This window comes from Moschus berezovskii, chromosome 23 (genome assembly GCF_049115385.1).
Source record: "Moschus berezovskii isolate FMDL1 chromosome 23, NW_MosBer_1.0, whole genome shotgun sequence".
NCBI lineage: Eukaryota > Metazoa > Chordata > Mammalia > Artiodactyla > Moschidae > Moschus > Moschus berezovskii.
In genome coordinates, this window is record NC_142482.1 from 57,152,100 (window position 1) to 57,174,061 (window position 21,962).

At 41.4% G+C, this 21,962-nt stretch overlaps 1 protein-coding gene across 1 annotated transcript in view; it reads left to right on the plus strand.

Moving 5' to 3' along the window:
• The window catches only part of LOC129543293 (uncharacterized), a gene marked incomplete at its 5' end in the record, with an annotated part of 139,519 nt that overhangs the window by 22,396 nt on the left and 95,161 nt on the right, over window positions 1-21,962 (plus strand). The window contains 2 exons of the mRNA XM_088831269.1: window positions 17,977-18,195; window positions 20,318-20,570. Of these exons, the coding sequence (XP_088687395.1) occupies window positions 17,977-18,195; window positions 20,318-20,570 (472 nt within the window). The remainder of the gene's footprint in view (window positions 1-17,976; window positions 18,196-20,317; window positions 20,571-21,962) is intronic.

A 21,962-nucleotide genomic window follows, 5' to 3' on the forward strand; every position in this document is an offset into this window, starting at 1 on the left:
CTAAACTAAACTCCTCAGGCGCTCCAGTCCCTCAGTCCCTGAGGGGCTTGCCCCATTGCTCAGCTGGTAAAGAACCTGCTTGCCAAAGCAGGAGAGGCAAGAGACAAGGGTTTGATCCCTGGGTAGGGAAGATCCCCTGGAGAAAGAAATGGCAACCCACTCCAGTATTCTTGCCTGGAAAATCCCATGAACAGAGGCACTTGGAGGGTTACAGTCCACGGGGCTGCAAAGAGTCAGACACGACGGAGCATGCATGCCACACAGGCGCTGAAACACCCGACCGACTGGAACCTAAGAGAGGAGGATGTTGACCTTTCTGACCCTCATGACTTCAGTCAACTAAAGCTCGAACTCTGCTGGCCTCCCAAGCCCCTTCATGATTGTGCGTATGTTGTTCGGTGACTTAGCTGTGTCTGACTCTGCGACTCCACGGACGGCAGCACGCCAGGTTTCCCTGTCCATCACCATCTCCCGGAGCTTGCTCAAATTCATGTCCATTGAATCAGTGATGCCATCCAACCATCTCCTCTGTCGTCCCCTTCTCCTTCCCTCAATTTTTTCCCAGCATCAGGGTCTCAGCCTTTTACATCAGGTGGCCAAAATATTGGAGCTTCAGCATTAGTCCTTTCAATGAATATTCAGAGTTGATTTCCTTACCCTTAGCTTAAAACTTCCCCACTTTTGCTACTGGAGAGACATGCTTTGGGAAAGATCCCTGGTGTACTCCTTTCTGGCTGAAAGTAATAAATCCTTCCTTCTTCCACTCTTCACCTTGGTTGCGTCTTTTGGCTCAACACCCACCAAAAGGCCTACCTAGTTTTGGTACCTTTAATAGAGGGGTTTCCCTGGTGGCTCAGTGGTTAATGAACCTGCCGTCCAATGTAGCAAGATATGTGGGTTCAATCCTTGGGTTGGGCAGATCCCCTGGAGAAGGATATGGCAACCCACTCCAGTATTCTTGCCTGGAGAAGCCCTTGGACAGAGGAGCCTGACAGGCTACAGTCCACTGGGTCACCAAGAGTTGGACATGACTTAGACTAAACAGCAACAGCAACCTTTCATGTCCTTTTTTCTTGTTATTTGAAAAAGGTGTTTATTATGGGCTGAATTGTGTTCCCCAGATTCATACTTGGAAACCCTAACCCCCAGTATCTCAGATTGTTACTATATTTGGAGATGAGGTTTTTGAAAAGGTTGTTAAATTAAAATGAGGTCCTATGATGGTTGCTAATCCAATACGACTGGTGTCCTTATGAGAAAAGGAAATCAGACACACACAGGCATATCAGGAATATCCATACACAGGAGAAGGACCACGATGGGACACGGAGAGAAGGTGGCCATTTGCAAGCCAAGGAGAGACCTCAAGAGAAACTAACCTTAAAAAAAAAATAGAGAGAGAGAAAGAAACCAACCTAGCTAGCACCTCAACCTTGGACTTCCATCTCCGGAATTATAATAAAACAAATTTCTGTTGTTTAAGCCACCCAGCCTGTGGTATTTCATGATGACAGCTCTTGAAAATTAATAAGGGTCCTACATTTTCATTTTGTACTGGCCTGTGCAAATGATGTAGCTGGTTCTGACTTTTTAAAGGATAATTTGATTCTCCTTTTGGGTGATTCTAAGGAGATCCAACCAGTCCATTCTAAGGGAGATCGATCCTGGGTGTTCTTTGGAAGGACTGATGCTAAAGCTGAAACTGCAATACTTTGGCCACCTCATGCGACGAGTTGACTCACTGGAAAAGACTCTGATGCTGGGAAAGGTTGGGGGTGGGAGGAGAAGGGGATGACAGAGAATGAGATGGCTGGATGGCATCACTGACTCTGTGGACATGAGTTTGAGTGAACTCCGGGAGTTGGTGATGGACAGGGAGGCCTGGCGTGCTGTGATTCATGGGGTCGCAGAGAATCGGACACGACTGAGTGACTGAACTGAACTGAACTGAACCCAAATGAAAGGTGATTCTAGGAAATGTAGTACAGTTTATCTATGTTGGCAGCTCAGCAAAGGAGAGCAGGAAGACTCCTAAGAAAGCAAACACATGCTTCTCCAGGCCCAGGTCACAGAATGTGTGGAATGTCAGCTGCATATTTAATACTTCACTGGACCCAAAGGTGTGGAGACACAAGTAGACGTATTATGGACCTGGGCCTTGCTGAAATGAATTTCCATTAACCTGTACCTGTTCAAGGTGTAGAATTTGGCAGAGATCCTGAACATTTCCATGCGTGCGTGCTTTCTAAGTCAGTTCAGTCCTGTTCAACTCTGTGAGACTGTATGAACTGCAGTCCACCAGGCTTCTTGTCCATGGGATTCTCCAGGCAAGAATACTGGAGTGGGTTGCATGCCCTTCTCCGTCTCATGTCTCCTGCATTGGCAGGTGGGTTCTTTACCACTAGCGCCACCTGGGAAGCCCAAATGTTCCCATCAGTGTCTTTAAAACTGTCCTTTGGCTGACATTGCATCGTGGCGTTTCCAGTTTGTGCCTTACTTTAAAAAGCAGGAGGAAAGTTTCCTGGTGCTAAAACCACGAACCTTGAATTTATATAGGATTTGACACATTTACTTCTTGGCACCAAGGTGTTTGAAGCAGCCAGGACATCCTAACTACGAATGCATATTCTATTCTTTCCTTTTATTTTATGGTGAACCTTTGCTTCAGTGCACTCACAACAAGATCGTAGGCACTGTAGCTGGGTGTTAACAGGTTTTTAATTTCGGTTGCTGCTGGAAGCACTGTACTGGAAATTAGGCATTTTTAGTACTTCATTTATCGTTGATTTATTCATCCCTCTTGTCTATGGATACAGTGTCACTACAGTATGCCTTCCCAGTTCTGGATGCAAATGCCAGGGTTTAGAGCATGCCTCTTGGCAACTCACCGTCATAGAATTGGCCATGCCAGCCTTGGTGCCTGGTGGCATCTGGCTTCCTGCTCTTCATTAAATGGGAGAAGACAGAAGAGCAATATTCTGATTTCTTGACTGAAATGGTTTCAGAAAAAAACCACTAATTCAAATAGACTGCAGATCTCAACTTCCCATGGGAACAGCATTGCCTTGATCTATGTTTCTGACACTCTTGCAGTCTTCCAGTAAACACCAATGCCTTGTCCAAAGTTGTGCAATTCCTAGGGGGGAAAAAAAGCAGTCTATTCCTTAAAATACTTAAAAATTTTCAAAACATTCTAAAAATACATTATTCGAAACACCCTGCGTTTCAAAAACATAATGTTTAGCACAGGGCCAAGCAGATAAAAGGTTTTATGGCATTTAAAAAAAAAATATATATATATATATATTGAACCGAATGGGACTTCCCAGGTGGCACAGTGGTAAGGAATCTGCTTATCAATGCAGGAGACACATGAAATGCCAGTTCAATCCCAGGGGCAGGAAGATCCCCTGGAGAAGGAAATGGCAACCCACTCCAGTATTCTTTCCTGGGAAATCCCCATGAACAGAGGAGCCTGGCGGGCTAGAGTCCGTGGGGTCACAAAAAGTCAGATATGACTGAGCGACTGAGCACGCATGGTTGAACAGAATGAAAGTATTATTCCAGAATATCCTGTTTCCCCAAATAATTCTATTGGTTTTACTTTCTCATTACACAACAGCATTTACAAGGAATTAGATCTGAAAGTCTAAACAAAAGCATTAATAGTTCTCTTTCAATACTAATATTCGTGGCAGTTATAATAAAGCCATCTTAGTTGATGCTAAAATTTGCCTATTTTCTCTATTTAATAATTAAAATAGCTGCTTATTTGTACAGGGCTTTGGAAGAGAAGTCTCAGAAAATAGTTTTTACGTGCGTCAGACTATTAATATTGCTGCAACCACATTTAATGCTTTCCCCTTTTCCTCATTAATTGGGTAATTATCTCGTGAAGTCCTTCCCATATTAGAAATTAGTTGAAAAACAGTGCAGCAGGGGCAGTCAGAGGCGCACAGCAGGGTGTTCAGCCATCTCCTCACGGCTCCCAGGGGCAGCTCGCTGGGACTTGGAGAGCCTCGTTCTCGCCTTCCAGAATGTCACCTTGAAGCGGGCTCCCGTCTCTGCACCCTGCATACAAAGTCGGTGCTCCACGAGTGTTTACTCAATGGGTGACTAACTAGTGATTCAGTTATTTTCCTGTTATGACAAGGTGCTGCTGAGTCAGCAGAGTGGCTCACCTCCCAGATTTTTCCTCACCACAAGCTCCTTCAGGTGTGAGCCTGACTGCTGTCCTAAAAATGGATGAGGTTGCTCTCAGCGTGCGTGCTAAGTTGCTTCAGTCCTGTCCGACTCTTTGTGACCCCATGAACGGTAGCCTGCCAGCTCTTCTGCTCATGGGATTCTCCAGGCCAGGATACTGGAGTGGGTTGCCATGCCCTTCTCCAGGGGATCTTCCCGACCCAGGAATCGAACCCACATCTCCTGCACTGGCAGTCAGGTTCTTTACCACTAGAGCCATCTGGGAATCCCCATAATTGACTTCTTGACTTGTCGTGTGTTTATTAAATCAAACTTTTCAAAGAAAGCCTTATCTTTAAAGGAGGATAGATTTTTCCTTCAATGTTGGAAGTTTGGAAGCTCTTAACAGTTAGCTCGGGCTTCCCTGGTGGCTCAGTGGTAAAGAACTCGTCTGCCAAAGCAGGAGACGTGGGTTTGATCCCTGGACTGGGAAAATCCCTGGAGAAGGACATGGAAACCCATTGAGTGTTCTCGCCTGGGAAATCCCATGGACGGAGGAGCCTGGTGTGCTCGCTACAGTCCATGGGGTCACAGAAGAGTAACAGTCAGACACTATTTAGCGACTAAACAACAGTTAGCTCTCCTGGGTGTACCCGTTCTGAGAGGAGACCCATACTAATTTGACACAACAAGAACATGATATTTTTTAAAGCTGAAGAAATAGATTAGCTTTTCTATCTTTATTTTTTATCCAGAAGTGTCTAATTCAGGATACAAACAATAAAAGTAAATGAGTCTTTCTCAAAATTTTGTTAATTCTCAAAGCCTTTTGGGGGGGGATCTATTTCCCTTTTCTGTGAAGAAAGATGGGAGCCACCTAAGTTAGTCCTGTCACCTGCCATGACTCTCTTCTGGGATTCTGCTTTTATTTCGTTATGATCCTCAAACTCTTACCCCTTGACCAACCCAAATCCTGCCAGGCTTTCAAAGTCCCCTCAGCAACCATCTTCTCAGCAGATGGTCCCTAAACACTCCCAGCTACAGTGACTTCTTATCCACCCCAGACTTAAGGTAGCCTTCCGGTTAGAGAGTCCGCGTTCACTATGTGCGACAGTCTTTCCTTCCCAGGGAACAAAAGAAGGGAGACACAGACCAGAATATTTCTTCTCTGTTCTCCTAAAATAGTGTTGGTTGAACTTGAAGTGATGAATAAAAGAATATCCAACCTAACAAAGTAGACTTGAGTTGGCAAAGGCAAGAACTGTCTTTTGAGGTTAAATGGAACTTCCTGCTCCATGGTATTGCTTTCCAGGTGGCATGGTTCACAGGAAGGAAAATACTGCCACAGCTGAGCAGTTTGTGCTTGCTCAAGGGACTGGGGGATTCAAAAGGAAACCAAGCCTACGCTGGATACAAGGAGAGACGTTACCAACAGTGGCAGTATAAGCAAATGGCACTTGTTATTTGTTAATCCTGTACAATTAACACTGACATGGGGAAAATATGGTTTGCAGGGCTACAGTGTAATCACAACATATCCCAGGAAATCATGGAGGATTTAATGGCAGGTGTGAAATTAACCAATGCTATTTTCACAAATGCTATGATTAACAGACTCCCAGGAAGGAAGCCTTCAGGTTCTGTAGAAGTTCTCAGCAGTCCTTATGCATTTACTTGGGAAATGGTGGGTGTGCCCCTAAACTGGCTGTCTCTCTGAGATTTTGACCTTTTCCTAATTTTAAGTACAGTGGTAAATATCAGAACCATGTCGATTGTTCTTCCTCCTTTGTTTCCTGAATTTTAAAAATGTGTGTCGCCGGTATTCGTTCCTGTTCAAGTTTTGCTTCCACTAAAAACATTCTCTGTATTTGGCTTTGTTGTATTTGCCACTTAAGAATGCAGAATTTATTATTATGTGCTTAAAGCAATCATTTAACACTGACATTTTAAGCACGACAGTAATCCAAGTAATTGTCACCCATTCAGTTAACTGAAAATACCCTCACTTCCTGAGACAGCTAATTATAATGCAGTGTTACTATCTTTTCACTGTAGACATGTTTGTTTTTGTGTTTATTTTGGTTTGGGCTGTCTTCAAGGACGTTCCTACTCTCAGACTTGGCAATCTGCCCTTATTCTTTCTCTGCTGTTTTCAGAAAGCAAATGAAGATGCTATAGCCACAATCTTGAAGGAAAACAAGAGGATTTTTTGTTTTTCACAAGTTTTGCTTGTGACTTCAGGATTTTGGATTACGAGTTGTTTCTGGAAAATCTCATCTATTGTTGTATAAATGGGGATTAATTTCCAAACATGCTTAACGGTTTTAGAAGGTGAGATCAGGCTATCTCAGGTACTATCCTTCCAACATAGCTCTTCACTGCTGCAGAAAGACAAAATGGAATGCCTTTTTGGCTTCATAAGACTTGGTTTTCACCCCTTGGGGAGGTCTACTATCATTTGCCTCGCATAGGGATTTTGCACTGTCCCTTCTTTTGAAAATGCTTACGTTCAGGAATCTAGAATTTCCTAAGGTAGTATTGGATGTTTCCATTCAGAGCGAATTTACAGGGTCGTTAAGTAGCTTATTTACGTCTGTCACATCATACCATATCCTTCTTTTCATTTAATATACTGTGCTCTCAAATTGGGGGCTTCCCAGGTGGCTCAGTGGTAAAGAATCCGCCTGCCAATGGAGGAGAGGCAGGAGATATGGGTTTGATGCCTGGGTCAGGAAGTTCCCCTGGAGAAGGAAATGGCAACTCACCCCAGTATTCTTGTCTGGGAAATCCCATGGACAGAGGAGCCTGGCGGGCTACAGTCCATGGGGTCACAGAGAGTCAGACATGACGGAGCAACTGAGCATGCATACGTGCACTCTTAAATTACCTGTTGAGTAATTTCTTTTGTGTTTACAGTTAGTCCTAATAATTAATGTTGTAAGGAATAGTACAGAAGATACAGCATTTTACATAATAATATATTTTCACCACGTTTCTTAACTTACTGTGTGTATTCTTGTCTGCAGTTGCCCTCAGGGAGATGCAGCTCCAGGGCTGTAAGTTGTTTTTTAACAGACACACTCACACACACTCACTCACACACCTACACACACTCATACACACGCAGACACACCCAGTACACGCAGACACATAGACACACATATACACACAGTCACACACACACTCACATGCACACACTCACACACACACACACACACAGAAGCGTGGCTGGAAAAATGTTCTGTTAGGGAATCTCATGGCAACCTCTCTAAATGATACTTGCCATTTGTGATATGGGCTGCAGTGGGGCATTTAGTAACAATCCCCACAAAACGTACACACACGTAGAGCACCAACCACAACAGCAACATCTAAATCAATACTTAATCCAATTTCTCTCTCCTGCTAAGGAGAGTCTTAGCATTCTCAGAAACCTCTCAGAAACCTCTCAGAAACCTGCTCCTTGCATTTCATTGTCAGTTACTGGGTCGAATAATGTCCCAGTTGCAAAGAGGAATTAGAGATGGGAACTTCAAGATTCTTTTTGCTTTGAGAGTTGGAGATGGGCCAGGGACAGTCAGATTGGAAAGTGCTTCCCGGGAGCCAACTAATCATTGCTACATGGTCTGTGCAAATCTTTCAGTTATTTTAATTCGCTGCTTTTTGCTGATCCACAGGAAAGAGGGTCTCCCTCTCCTTCTTCCCCTTTCAAGCCCCCAAACTGGCAAACATTGAGTCTGTATTAGGATTCATATTAGTATTCTTTGGTCAAAATGACAACAATTAACATACATTTGCTCAAAAGGATAGCGGTAGAAGATAAAGGAGAGAACTGGCCAGTGGCCTGGGGATGGCTAGACCCGGGGTCTTACTGGTCTGATTAGAACGTTTTTCCCCGCAGTCATCGTCTGACCTGGAGCTAGAGTGGTTTCGTCCCATTCTGGTTTCATCAAACGCCACCTCCACAGAGTGGTCTTCATATCCTCCCAGCAGTCACACTGTCTCTCATTATCCGAGGTGTCCTTTTCATGACTCTCCTTGGTCACAGGAACTATCCTTGTCCAGAAGCCCCTCCCACAGGGCAGCTGACAGTGAATTGAGGAGGAAGAACATTCGCTTTGTCTCCTTGCCTTTTCTGGGGATAACTCCCAAGGGCCACTCCAACTCCAGAGCATCAGTCAAGGGCTCGGCTACACCCTCCTGAAGGGCCAGGATTTCCTTCTCAGCTCTGCACCCTTTACTCAGAACAGGTGTCTGTGGATCTTGGGTTCTCTTCCTGGGGATCCTCTGCCTGCAGCACTGCCCCAGAGTAGCAGACTCTCCAGCAGGAGAGAACCAAACATGTCTGTGGCCTCCGTTTACCTTGGCATTCTAAGCAACTTTCTCGGGTGTCTCCTTGGAGAAAGTGCACTTCAGTAAGTGCAAAGGTAAAGAAGCTACCATTTTACAGGTCAAACTTTCAATTGACAGAAATAGTACACCCTTGCAATATAAGAATATATATACAACATTAAGGCAGCCACTGTTGTTCAGTCGCTAAGTCGTGTCCCATTCTCTGTACCCCTATGGACTGCAGCACGCCAGGCTCCCCTGTCCTTCACTAGCTCCCAGAGTTTGCTCAAATTATGTCTATTGAGTCTATTTCATCCTCTGCCGCTTCCTTCTCCTTTTGTCTTCAGTCTTTCGCAGCATCAAGGTCTTTTCCAATGAGTTGGCTCTTCACATCATGTGGCTAAAGTATTGGAGCTCCAGCTTCAGCATCAGTCCTTCCAATGAATATTCAGGGTTGATTTCCTTTGGGATTGACTGGCTTGATCTCTTTGCAGTTCAAGGAACTCTCAGGAATCTTCTCCAGCACCACTGTTCGAAAGCATCAATTCTTTGGTGCTTAGCAATGCATTTTGCAAGTTGTTTCACATTGATATCCCATAATTCTTACACTAGATGTGGCTTTTTAAAATAATGCTTTTGTAATATGTTTGAAAAACTCTTTTTAAAAAAAAATATGCAGACAAAGCACTTATAAAAATACCATTCAAATATAACTTTGAAGATACCAAATGATTTATAGAAATGGGATCATTATTTAAATGATTCATAGGATATGTATTATTATTTTAACTTAAGATTTCCTTAAGATTCTCCATCCATAGCAAGTTCACAGCAAATAGGTCAGGTTCTCATTACCTTTCTTTCCTAACTTGGTTGTAATTTCTGACATTCTAGTTCCGTCCACCAGGTGCACGAACTACGATTTCTTTGGAAATATGGCTTGAAAGTTAGATTTATTTGCCCTGGGGAAACAGGCTCAGTAGTCATGATGGAAGGTCAGTTTCCAGAAATGTCTAGCTGTATTTGGCCACTTGCAGATGTTTCAATATGTACACACACATGTATATATCGATACAGAGACTCAAAAATTACTCTGAAGGAATTTAATTAGCTCTTTAATTTCTAAATTTCCTCAGAGCTATCAACACAAATTACTTTTTATAATAGGTGGCTAAATAAAACAACTCAGAATTAAATTGGAAAGAAAAAGTGTTAATATATTATGTATTTTGTTGTGCTAAATTATGAGAATATATGCCCCACTATTTTAAGTTATTACTTAAAAGTTTTCAAAAAAGATATGTTTTAATGATTACTAAAACTTGCCTTGATATAATTGGAAAAATTTAAATTTTATTTCACCAGCTAGAACATGTCTCTGAATTCAACAAAGGAGAAAAGAGTGAAATTTTGGTTCTTTTCCTTATTACTTATTTAGAAAATACTATTATTATTATTGATGAAAAAATAATTTTTGGCTAATATTAAATTGACACTTGTTATGAGACAAATATTGGGCTTCCCTGGGGGCTCAGATGGTAAAGAATCTGCCTGCAATGCGAGATACCTGGATTTGATCCCTGGGTTGGGAAGATCCCCTAGAAGAGGGCATAGCAACCTTCTCCAGTATTCTTGCCTAGAGAATCCCATGGACAGAGGAGCCTGGTGGGCTACAGTCCATGGGATCGCAGAGTCAGACACGAATTCGAGACTGAGCATGGCAAATGAGACAAAGTATTACATTCTCCATTTGGATTGCTCCATGAAACTTGGAAATAGGTATTCTAAGTAGGTATCTTATGGGTATTATTTTAGAGAGATTAAGTACTTTTTGCAGGGCTTTGAAGGTGGTTCAGTGGTAAAGAATCTGCCTACCAATGCAAGAGATGTGGGTTTGATCTCAGGGTCAGGAAGATCCCCTGGAGGAGGAAATGGAAACCTACTCCAGTATTCTTGCTGGGAAAATCTCATGGACAGAAGAGCCTGGTGGACTATAGTTGATAAGGTCGCAAAGACTCAGGCATGACTGAACAACAACGCTGATCTTATGTATACAACCCTGCATCTTGCCCATGCAATTGTTTTTGAAACTAACTGCTTTTGCATTATTGTTCCAATTGTTAATCAAATTTCCATTAGGCATAAAGTATTTAGCTATTTTCTCTGATAAAGTGCTTTGCAAACGTTTTAACCCATTAGGCCAGGCAGATACTGGCAAGGTAAATGTTCTTCTTCTGACCAACAGATTAGCTGCAAAGGAAAGTGCTTTCATGAAGTCAGAAGCAGCGCTTCAGTAGTAAGTGTGACAAAACCGCATCTCTGCTTCCGGCGCCGGTGTCATTCAGAATGGAGCACTAGTTGTCCTAAGCCCACGTATATCTTATCATAAAGCAGCCCTACATTTGCTTATACTTCACTCTAAGAAAATTTCTCTTGGAAAAATAGATTCATTCTATTGTAATATTGCCTCCAGTGTTTGTTACTGCAGAGTATTGAAGAATGTGCTCTTTGGGGTGGGGAAGGAAAGATTGTGATTTTGGGATTAGCACGTGCAAACTAGTATATATAGGATGGGTAAACAACAAGGTCCTAACATACAGAGTAAGGAACTACATTCAATATCCTGTGATAAACCTGTGTAATGGGAAAAGACTGTGAAAATGAGTGTATATATATATAACTGGGGCTTCCCTGGTGGCTCAGAGGTTAAAGCGTCTGCCTCCAATGTGGGAGACCCGGGTTCAATCCCTGGGTCGGGAAGATCCCCTGGAGAAGGAAACGGTAACCCACTCCAGTATTCTTGCCTGGAGAATCCCATGGACGGAGAAGCCTGGTAGGCTACAGTCCACGGGGTCGCATAGAGTCGGACACGACTGAGCGACAGAATGGAACGGAACGGAACGGATGTATAACTGGGGGGCTTCCCAGGTGGCGCTAGTGGTAAAGAGCCTGCCTACCAAGGCAGGAGGCTTAAGAGACATGGGTTTGATTCCTGAGTTGGGAAGATCCCCTGGAGGAGGGCATGGCAACCCACTCCAGTATTCTTGCCCGGAGAATCCCATGGACAGAAGAGCCTGGCGGGCCACAGTCCATGGGGTCACAAAGAGTCATACACAAGTGAAGGGATGTGGCACGCATGCACGTATAACTGAGTCACTTTGCTGTGCAGCAAGAAAACAGTATTAGTAAATGGAAAAAAAATGATGTCCTAAAGCAGAAACACACGTGTTAAATAAAAGATATTATTTTCAAAAAGGTAAACGGACTTTGGTTACCTTTGCTTCAAGGTGTAACTTTATTTTTGAAGTTTGATTTCATTTTCTTTTTCTCCTGCAGGATAAGTTGTGTCTGCCTCTGCCCCTCTCCGATGCCTCCCGCTCCCATTCAGAGGCTGTCACTGGAATAACAGCCTTAAGAGGTTGGCAGTCTCTTTGGAATCCTTCCACATACTCAATCCCTGTTTTCTCATTAGAACATTCATACTTCTGTGCCTCAGTGGGAATGATCAATTATTTCAATGTCAGCAGTGATACTATTACCCCTAAGATTTAGCAATTTTCAAAGATCTTTTAACTTAATTAGAGGCATTTTTTATAAATTGAATTAAACCTGTTCAAGTACAATGTGTTATGTTAAAAGTATACTACCCAATTGGCCAAGGAGACAGAATTTTAGTGGGAGAAAATCTAGTTGAAAAAAGCTAACCTCCATATAAACTTGTGAAGCTTTCTTTTTCGAGAAAGCTTTCTAAATGTTGGAAGAACGGGTAACAGTTTTGTCCAAAACATTTTTGTTAAATGTGAATGTACAGACACTTTTGTGAAAGTGTTTCCCCCAATACTTGAAACCATGACCAAACAACAGCAGATTTGGACATTTTAATAACTTTGGTTAAAAAAAGAAAGCTGATGCCATTTATAATTCACATAGATTAATCCAATAACCAGCACATGATTATAGTAATATAGTAACTCAGTTTTTATTTTGTGTGTGGATCACAATAAACTGTGGCAAATTCTAAAAGAGATGGGAATACCAGACCACCTGACCTGCCTCTTGAGATACCTGTATGCAGGTGAGGAAGCTAAAGTTAGAACTGGGCATGGAACAACACACTGGTTCCAAATAGGAAAAGGAGTATGTCAAGGTTGTATATTGTCATCCTGCTTATTTAACTTATATGCAGAGTACATCATGAGGAACGCTGGGCAGGATGAAGCACAAGCTGGAATCAAGATTGCTGGGAGAAATATCAATAACCTCAGATATGCAGATGACACCACCCTTATGGCAGAAAGTGAAGAGGAACTCAAAAGCCTCTTGATGAAAGTGAAAGAGGAGAGTGAAAAGGTTGGCTTGAAGCTCAACATCCAGAAAACAAAGATCATGGCATCTGGTCCCATCACTTCATGGGAAATAAATAGGGAAACAGTGAAAACAGTGTCAGACTTTGTTTTTTTGGGCTCCAAAATCACTGTGGATGCTGATTGCAGCCAGGAAATTAAGACGCTTACTCCTTGGAAGGAAAGTTATGACCAACCTAGATAGTATATTAAAAAGCAGAGACATTACTTTGCCAACAAAGTCCGTCTAGTCAAGGCTATGGTTTTTCCAGTGGATGTGAGAGTTGGACTGTGAAGAAAGCTGATCTCTGAAGAATTGATGCTTTTGAACTGTGGTGCTGGAGAAGATTCTTGAGAGTCCCTTGGACTGCAAGGAGATCCAACCAGTCCATTCTAAAGGAGCTCGCTCCTGGGTGTTCATTGGAAGGACTGATGCTAAAACTGAAACTGCAATACTTTGGCCACCTCACGTGAAGAGTTGACTCATTGGAAAAGCCTCTGATGCTGGGAGGGATTGGAGGCGGGAGGAGAAGGGGACGACGGAGAATGAGATGGCTGGATGGCATCACCGACTCGATGGACATGAGTTTGAGTGAACTCCGGGAGTTGGTGATGGACAGGGAGGCCTGGCGTGCTGTGATTCAGGGGGTCGCAAAGAGTCGGTCATGACTGAGCAACTGAACTGAACTGAACTGAACTCATTTTTTACTAATGTTATTTCTTTCCAAATAAGTGTTTCTTTATCTTGATATATATATGTATATATATATATTTTTTTTTTTCTTTTTTTTTAACCTCGTTTTCTTTTAAACTTGATGTCACAGTGGACTTGCCCAAAGAGTCCCTACCAGTCAAACCACTCAATGATTCACTCCCGTGCACTTATGAGACTTTTCTCAGCTGCCGTTTAGAAAATCCTGACGGCGGTTTTCTCATTCTTAGTCATCCCTTCTCATCACCCTCACCTTAAAAAATACTTTGTGGGCTATCGATGGTGCCAGAGAAGAGTCCACACTCCTACACAGGTGGACCAGGCTTCTTTTACTTCTGCAGCTTCAGCCTCTATCAAGACTACTTAATGATACAGAGACCTGCTCCAACCAATTCAACGTAACTCCTGGCTTAGAAATAGGACTTTATTCCTCTGAGAATGGCCTGTGTGATGGAATGCCCTCCTGGGTTTCCTGCCCAGCCCCTCCCCCCGTTTGTTTAATTCCTCTTCGCTTCACAATCTCAGGACTTGGTCCTTCCCAGACCTAAGGACTCCTGTTCACTGTAGGAGAGAGTTGAGGATGCATTCCATGCTTTTTTTTTCTTTCTTTCAAAGCAATTTTGGTATTTTTATTATTATTTTTTTAGTATTATCGCACTGATGGATCATAGAAATCTTGTTTGATTTCAGGTCTCTATAAGGACTGGGCATGGAAGGGGAATATATGTGTGTCATATGAAATGTGGCTGAAGTCCAGAGAAATAGGTTTCATTTAAGAGCTGAATACTGGATGACCTCCCGATTCCTCACGCCCTCTGGCAGCTCACCCCAGGAGCGATAGACAGGCCGCCTGCACGAGCCGAGGCATGGCTGCCGGCCTCAATGTGATTTTGCAGTGATCTGTGCTCTATGGCTGCCTTCATAACCAACAAATCAATTCCCACTGTTCATATTACACACCCCAGTGGCAGAGGCCATTTGTTATCCTTTTGATGGTCATACTCTTTGTCCATAACCAAGAAAGATTACAGGGGAAGGAGAGAAGAGTTGAAATGTGGATGAAGGTATTAGGCCATGGCACTGTGTGTCGCAGCATGCCTTGCGTGCATACAAGAATGAAAAAGGTACTTTCTTTCAAGGCAATTTGGAAACATGGATGCACTCACGTAGACTTTCTTGTCATTCAGGAATTGTTTATGAGGATATAGTTGATGAGTTTTGTTCAGTTAATGAGCCTTTGGAAGTATCCTTTTATTTGACATCATCTAGCATCAACTGATTCTTTTATTAATTTCTATCTTTGCAGTGTCCAATTTTTAAACTCTGATTGATGCCAAGGTTTTCCCAATTCTTTAAATCCAGATGGTATAGTTACTATTGTTAGGCAAACAAACAGAAACAAATACTTAGTTGTGTTGACTATGTAAAAGAAAACTGAATATTATGAATTAGATATAGATGGTATACAACGAAATTTTGGTGTTATTTACCTTAAATCTAACATCCTATCAATGGTTATGTGTATCAGAATGTGGCTGGGAAACCCTTTATTGGTGAAACTAATGGTAAAAGTATGACTTGATAGTGAGTTCTGAGCATAAATATTAAAACTACTGAGTCATTTCATGTCAATAAGTGAAAAAAAAAAAACAGTGGAAATTTCCAAAGGTCAAAGAAGCTGTATTTTCTGCTTTGCGTCATTTGAGATTTTCCAGTTTTTTGCAAACAACACAGTGTCAAAGCTGTGTTTGATTTTCTCTTCTCTTTGAAGAGGCAAAACAGTGACAGAAAAATTAAGTGAAGAGGGGATCATGCACCGAGTATTTTCCTTCAGCACGGTGGCGAGCCCTGGGCTTCATGTCACGTGATGGTAAATATATTCTGGACTCCTTCTATAAGAGAGTCACTCTCCTGAGAACTTGACTGTTGGTAAACCAGCGCCTCTTGGGGGCCTGTGTCCTGGTTGACTGCTCCTCGTTTGAGGGACTGAAAAGCACGCTTAGTACAGATGGCACAGAGCTTTCAGTGAGACGATGCCCTCCTCCTTCACGGAAAAAGACGCGCAAGAACAACAACAAACTGTCAATGTCAAGTTCAGCACCTTATTAGTCTTGTACAGACCAGAAGGTTAAAGTTATGGATTGGAATTTTAAAGGGAATAATGGGTTTTCTTTCACTGACTGTTTTTAGTTTTTCTTCTTTTTACCTCCCAAAGACTTAACTTCTGTGACTTACCTTCTTTTGGCGGTGCAATTGCCATTTATTTGATAGTCTTCAGAGAGAGAGATGAGCTTTTGTACATAAAATCTTTGGAATTTTTCTATGAATTCCATTTCTCTTAATGTTCCCACAATGCCTCGAATGGCTGTGGTTAGTTAGTCACTAAACCCCTGAACTACATATCACGGAACCAGCTTATCCTTTGGTAATATGTTTATAATCAGGACTGATTTTGGTTTTGGAATTTGCTGAATTATCCTAGAATAATTCTAAGATTAGAATTATTCCTAATAATTCTAAGAGATCTCTTGTGTCTCATGCATTGGCAGGTGGATTCTTTGCCACTGAGCCACCTGGGAAGCCCAATTCATACACCATACCATCCACCTATTTAAAGCATACGATTTAAAGTTTTTAGGATATTCACACTACTGCAGCCATCATCCCAGTTCACTTTAGAACATCACCCCCAAAGAAACACAGTATCCATACACAGTGAGGACTCTTTCTTTTCCAACTCCCATCCCTTCCTTTTTTTTTGCAAACGATACTTTAAAAAAAAATTTGAAAACATCTCCTGCTGTCAACACTGCACAGAGAGAGGAAACCAGAGCTTAATCAGAATCATGGTATCTAACTCTTTCATGTTTAGTTTCAGCAGAAAATGTCAGTATTGTACTAAAGAATACAAGAGTTCTTACGTTTCAGATCCTCATTCATGTGTTTTTAGTGGTATGTTAGTCATCCACTTCAATTTTCAAAATGAAATAGTTAACTTTGAACCAGTTTTATGCCAATAATTAGATCTAATCTTAATAGAGAGGGATCATTGTGAGTAGGTGAGGTAAGCAGGACTATGGTATACACTTTAAAGATTTTTTTTTTTACAAAATTAGTTTATTGTTTACAGTGCTTTATTTTCATATTTCTTTAAATAATTTAATTGTAACACATACATAGCCTATAATGCATCATCTTAACCATTTTAAGTGTGCAGTTCAGTTGTAAGTGTATTCACATGGTCGGGTAACCCATCTCTACAGCTTTTTCATCTTGCGAAACTGAAACTCTATACCATTAAAGGACTTCCCTCTGTCTCTCCCCTGGACCCCGGCAACCAGCATTCTGCCTCTGTCTATGAGTTTGACTACTCTAGGCATCTCACATAGGTAGAATCACACAGTACTATTTTTTTGGTAACAGACTTATTTCACTTGGCATAATACTTTCAAGGTTCATCCATGTTGTAGCATGTGGCAGAATTTTCTTCCTTTTTAAGGCTATTATTCCACTTGATTGACAGCTAGGCTTTTCCCACTTTTTGGCTATTGTGAGTAATGCTGCTATGAACAGAGGTGTGCAGACATCTTTTTGGGATCTTACTTTGAATTCTTTTGGATAAACACCCAGAAGGAGTCTTGCTGGATCATATGGTAGTTGTGCTTTTTTAGTTTTTTGAGGATCTATTGTATTGTTTTTCATACTGATTACATGGTCTTATATTCCCACCAACAATGTTTAAGAGTTCCATTTTTTTCAAATTCTCATCAACACATTACTCTTTTTTTTTCTGAAAATCCCATGGATGGAGGAGCCTGGTAGGCTGCAGTCCGTGGGGTCGCTAGGGGTCGACATGACTGAGCGACTTTACTTTCACTTTTCCCTTTCACACATTGGAGAAGGAAATGGCAACCCACTCCAGTGTTCTTGCCTGGAGAATCCCAGGGACGGGGGAGCCTGGTGGGCTTCCGTCTATGGGGTCACACAGAGTCGGACACGACTGAAGTGACGCAGCAGCAGCAGCAGCAGCAGCAGCAGCAGCAGCCATCGTGTTAACAACAGGTGTGGGGAGATATCTCACTGTGGTTTTGACTGGCATTTCTACATCCATGATTTTGTGCTTTGTGGGATCTTAGTTCCCCAAGCAGGGGCTGAACCTGGGTCCTTGACAGTGACAGCTCAGATTCCTAACCGCTAGAACGCCAGGGAATTCCTGATACCCATGTACCTGTATGTCCCCTTTTGTAACCCATGTAGTGGAAGGGCCATAACTAGTTTGAGTCCCAGGTGGCTTCGAAACGCTTTCATTCAAATTTACTTTCCCTGTGTCTGCCTTGTCATTCTCAAACCATCTTATTGTGAGTTGTAGGTAAGCCCAGGATTTATCTGCTATTTCTTTGTTTGTAGCTGTTCCTCAGCTGCTGCTAACACCGCATCTGGAGAATTCTTCAAGCATCTCTGTTTTGTGCTGATGTCAGTGTTTTCCGAACTTGAGTTCGCTCAGTGGCAAAGCCAGGGCTTCTGGTACATCATCCTGCTGATGGCTTCTCTCTGGTTCCTGAGGCTCTACCTGCATTATCTCAGCCAGTGGTTTTTCCTCCAGGCCATTTCAACTCCTGTTACAAAGTGAGTGCTTTCCCTGAAAGTCAAAGGCATGCATTTTCGTCTTCAGAGGCCAATGAGAGTACAAAACTCCCCTCTCACCCACTTAACCATAAGATCTAAAATGCAGGCATGAGTTGAAAAGACAAAAGTGTCTCTAAGAGCAGGAATGTCTATTACAGTTAGATTCTCATTTTGGGCCTGTGTATACAAATATGTAACTGGTGCATCAATATTTACTTAAAATTTAGCAGATTCAAATATGTTCTAACATCTGAGTAGAACCCAAAAGGGAATTTAGCAACATTTTATCCTATTTTGATTTTATCTGAGTGAGACTTAGGCTGAGAGTATATTAGAAGTAATGTAAGTATGATTTATCATCTATCCTCAGAGAAGCAAAGATTGCTTCTTCTGCAAAATGATGGAATCTAAACAATTACCAAACTCAGGCCCAGGCAGCTTTCTGGGCCATTATCCTCTGGAAAAAGATGATCCTGTAAAGGTTATCTCTCCATAAACATGATTTCAGAGACACTGTAGATAGACAGATAGATGTCAGTACAAGTAAAATTCATTTTCTCAAATGTAGATGGTACAGATAAAAACAAAGATGTGTGTATATTTTCAATTAAGAAGATTACAAACTATTTAAGACACTTTGAAAAATAATGATGATGTATGTTATACATATACATATACAGTTATTGGTCATCTTTTGGAATTAAATCACAACTTCTGTATATATTATAGCATATGAAAGTTTAAATATACTGAATAACATTCTCTTCATGGGAGAATGAAATGGGTCTTGTATTCCTTTCTTCCCTCCCCCCCCCCTTTTTTGTGTGTAAGAGTTTCTAAAGTAGAAAAAATAAATATTATGTGCTTGGGATATTTGCTTTATACTATTTGATCTGTTACTTTTTCAATAGGAAAGGCAGCTCTGTCTTTATTGGTTGTTAATGAAATGAGACTGCACAAATATCTTGGTAGCTCAGTTTATCTAATTTCTTAAGCAACAGAGGATCTAAGCTCAAGAGAGAAAGGGTATATGTATACGTACAACTGATTCACACTGTTGTATAGCAGAAACTGACACAACACTGTAAAGTGATTATACGCCAATTAAAAAAACAAAAAAATAAAAAGGAATCAAAGGACCTAAACACCGGATATTTTGTATTATTGCCTAGTTCCGCAGGCTTGAATCATACATTAGCTCCATGTCATGTTGTAGTTATGGGACAGGACCATAGCTACAGCAACAGTGAGAATTTTTCTGTTTTTACCCTATGCTAGGTCCTCTGATAAAGAAATGTATACACCTTATTTTATTTGATACTCACAGTGGCCTAAGAACAAAGCACAAGAGTTTCCTTCAAAGCAAAGGTCAAGGAAAGGATAAAATGAAGAAGTCTTTTTAGTAGAGAGCTTATAAGCAGGATGCACAAACAGGATTAACTGCAGAAGAGCTCTATGAGGCTGAAACACAGGGGAGGGAAAAATGAGAGTCAAGGAGGGCTCACTTTGCTTGGAAAGAGGGTGCCAAAGTCTGGATGAAGGCTTCTTGAATTACTGGGCTCCCCTTGGATTCAAGCTTTAGATCCTAGGTTGTGTGAAGTTGTCCCTTTAGATGTTTCTGTGGTCAGCAGCGTCGTTGTTGCTGTTGTATGTTGGGGCTCTAGCTAGAGAATCGTAAACAAAATCGTTCCGCTACGTGAAACTTGCAGAGAATTATGAGATTTATTTCTATTTCTGATTTCTGTTAGAGATTGAGTCATTCCTAAATCCACTGATATACTTTGATTTCAGATAGCCTTCTAGTGAGTATGTTGACCTGCTGGGTAGTTTTTAGTCTAGAGAATGCTCCTCTCATTGAATTAAAATGGTATCCTTCCTATGACTGCATATGAAATTTACAAGAACAATGAACATGGTAGAATTTGCCATCTCCTTGAAAGTGAGCTGTTGAGATTCTAAGGAAAAGATGAAGACTTCTAACAAGTAACTTTGAGATGCTGTTAAGTGTCACAATTTCTGCATTAAAAATAAAAACACATTGTTCTGCCAAGTGTTTTGTTTACTTGGCGTTTTATAGAGTTCTCCTCCTCTGCACGTGTGTCGCTGCTTTGTTTCCCTGCAGATTCCGTTTTTCCCCCCTCACGGTGGAGCTCTGCTACCCAGCCTCTTCCCTTCACATCGCAGAAGAGATGTTTGTGGTTGCGGTGGGGCCTTTCATGCTGAACGCAGTGGTACTTCCCTTGGTTCTGATCAGATGGGGCTGTCAGCTACTGTTTGCCTTCTGCCCTGATGTCCTGTCAAAGTTAATCATCACCATGGGACTATGGGCAGTTCTGGACCCACTGGCAGTATTTATTGTGGATACTGTCCTGGGGGTAAGTCAAGTAAAATAATCAGGATATGAGTCCTTGACATAGAATGTAATGTTAGTGCACAAATCAGTTGACACGGAAGCTTTGATAATCATGCCCAATTCAATATGCATCTTAAATCAAAGTTATTCATTTTCTTCTCATAATAAAAATTTGTGGATGTCTATGGCAATCATTTTAAGTGCAGTTTTAGCTATGTTAAGCACTTGCAGGAAACAGAAAATAGTGGAGATCAAATCCAAACTAATTGGTACATTTTCAAAATTATTACAAAGGAGGATTCTTTTGTAACTTTTTGGTAATTTTTTTTTAATACAAAGGATTTTCACAGCTAAACTTTGTAAAAAGTAATTGTACAGTAGTTCCTTTACTCAGTTAGGTTATTTATTTCCTTTTGATTTAATACTCTGTTGTAACAGATAAACTCAAGAAGAAGAAGAAGAAGAGCTTTTTAAAGATTTCTAAATAATAAATAATTTAAAAAATTTCTCCACAGGCATTTGACATTTGTGATGTTTATGAAATGACAAAACAGTGCATTTTCACTCTAAAATATACAGTTTAAGATTTTGTAATTAACAATGATATACTACAATATGAATATGTATAAAACATGCTAATAATGACTCTAAATAAAATATTTATCCATAAAATTATCTTAATTCATGTAATAATATTCCTTAACTACTCTATTTCTCCTTTTAAGAAGATAGTTTTCCAACTGGTATATATGTGTTTCAACTCTATTCATTGTGTCCAGCAGATCATAGCTTGGAGAAGGAAATGGCAACCCACTCCAGTATTCTTGCCTGGAGGATTCCATGGTCAGAGAAGCCTGGCAGGCTACAGTCCATGGCCTCGCAAGAGTCGGACACGACTTAGCGACCAAACCACAACCACCACCAGATCATAGCAAGGGGATTTTTGATGAACCCTGCTTGTTAATTGTATTTGAAATAGATTCTGCCAATAATCAAACCAGTCAATCCTAAAGGAAATCAGTCCTGAATATTCATTGGAAGCACTGATGCTGAAGTTGAAGCTCCAATACTTTGGCCACCTGATGTGAAGAGCTGACTCATTGGAAAAGACTCTGATACTGGGAAAGACTGAAGACAGGAGGAGAAGGGGGCAACAGAGAATGAGATGGTTGGATGGCATCATTGACTCAATGGACATGAGTTTGAGCAAGCTTCAGGAGTTGGTGATGGACAGGGAAGCCTGGTGTGCTGCAGTCCATGGGGTCACAAAGAGTCAGACATGACTGAGTGACTGAACTGAACTGAACTGCCAATAATGGCTTCCCTGGTGGCTCAGTAGTAAAGAATCCATCTGATAATGAAAGAGACATGTGTTCGATCCCTGTGTCAGGAAGATCCCCTAGAATAGGAAATG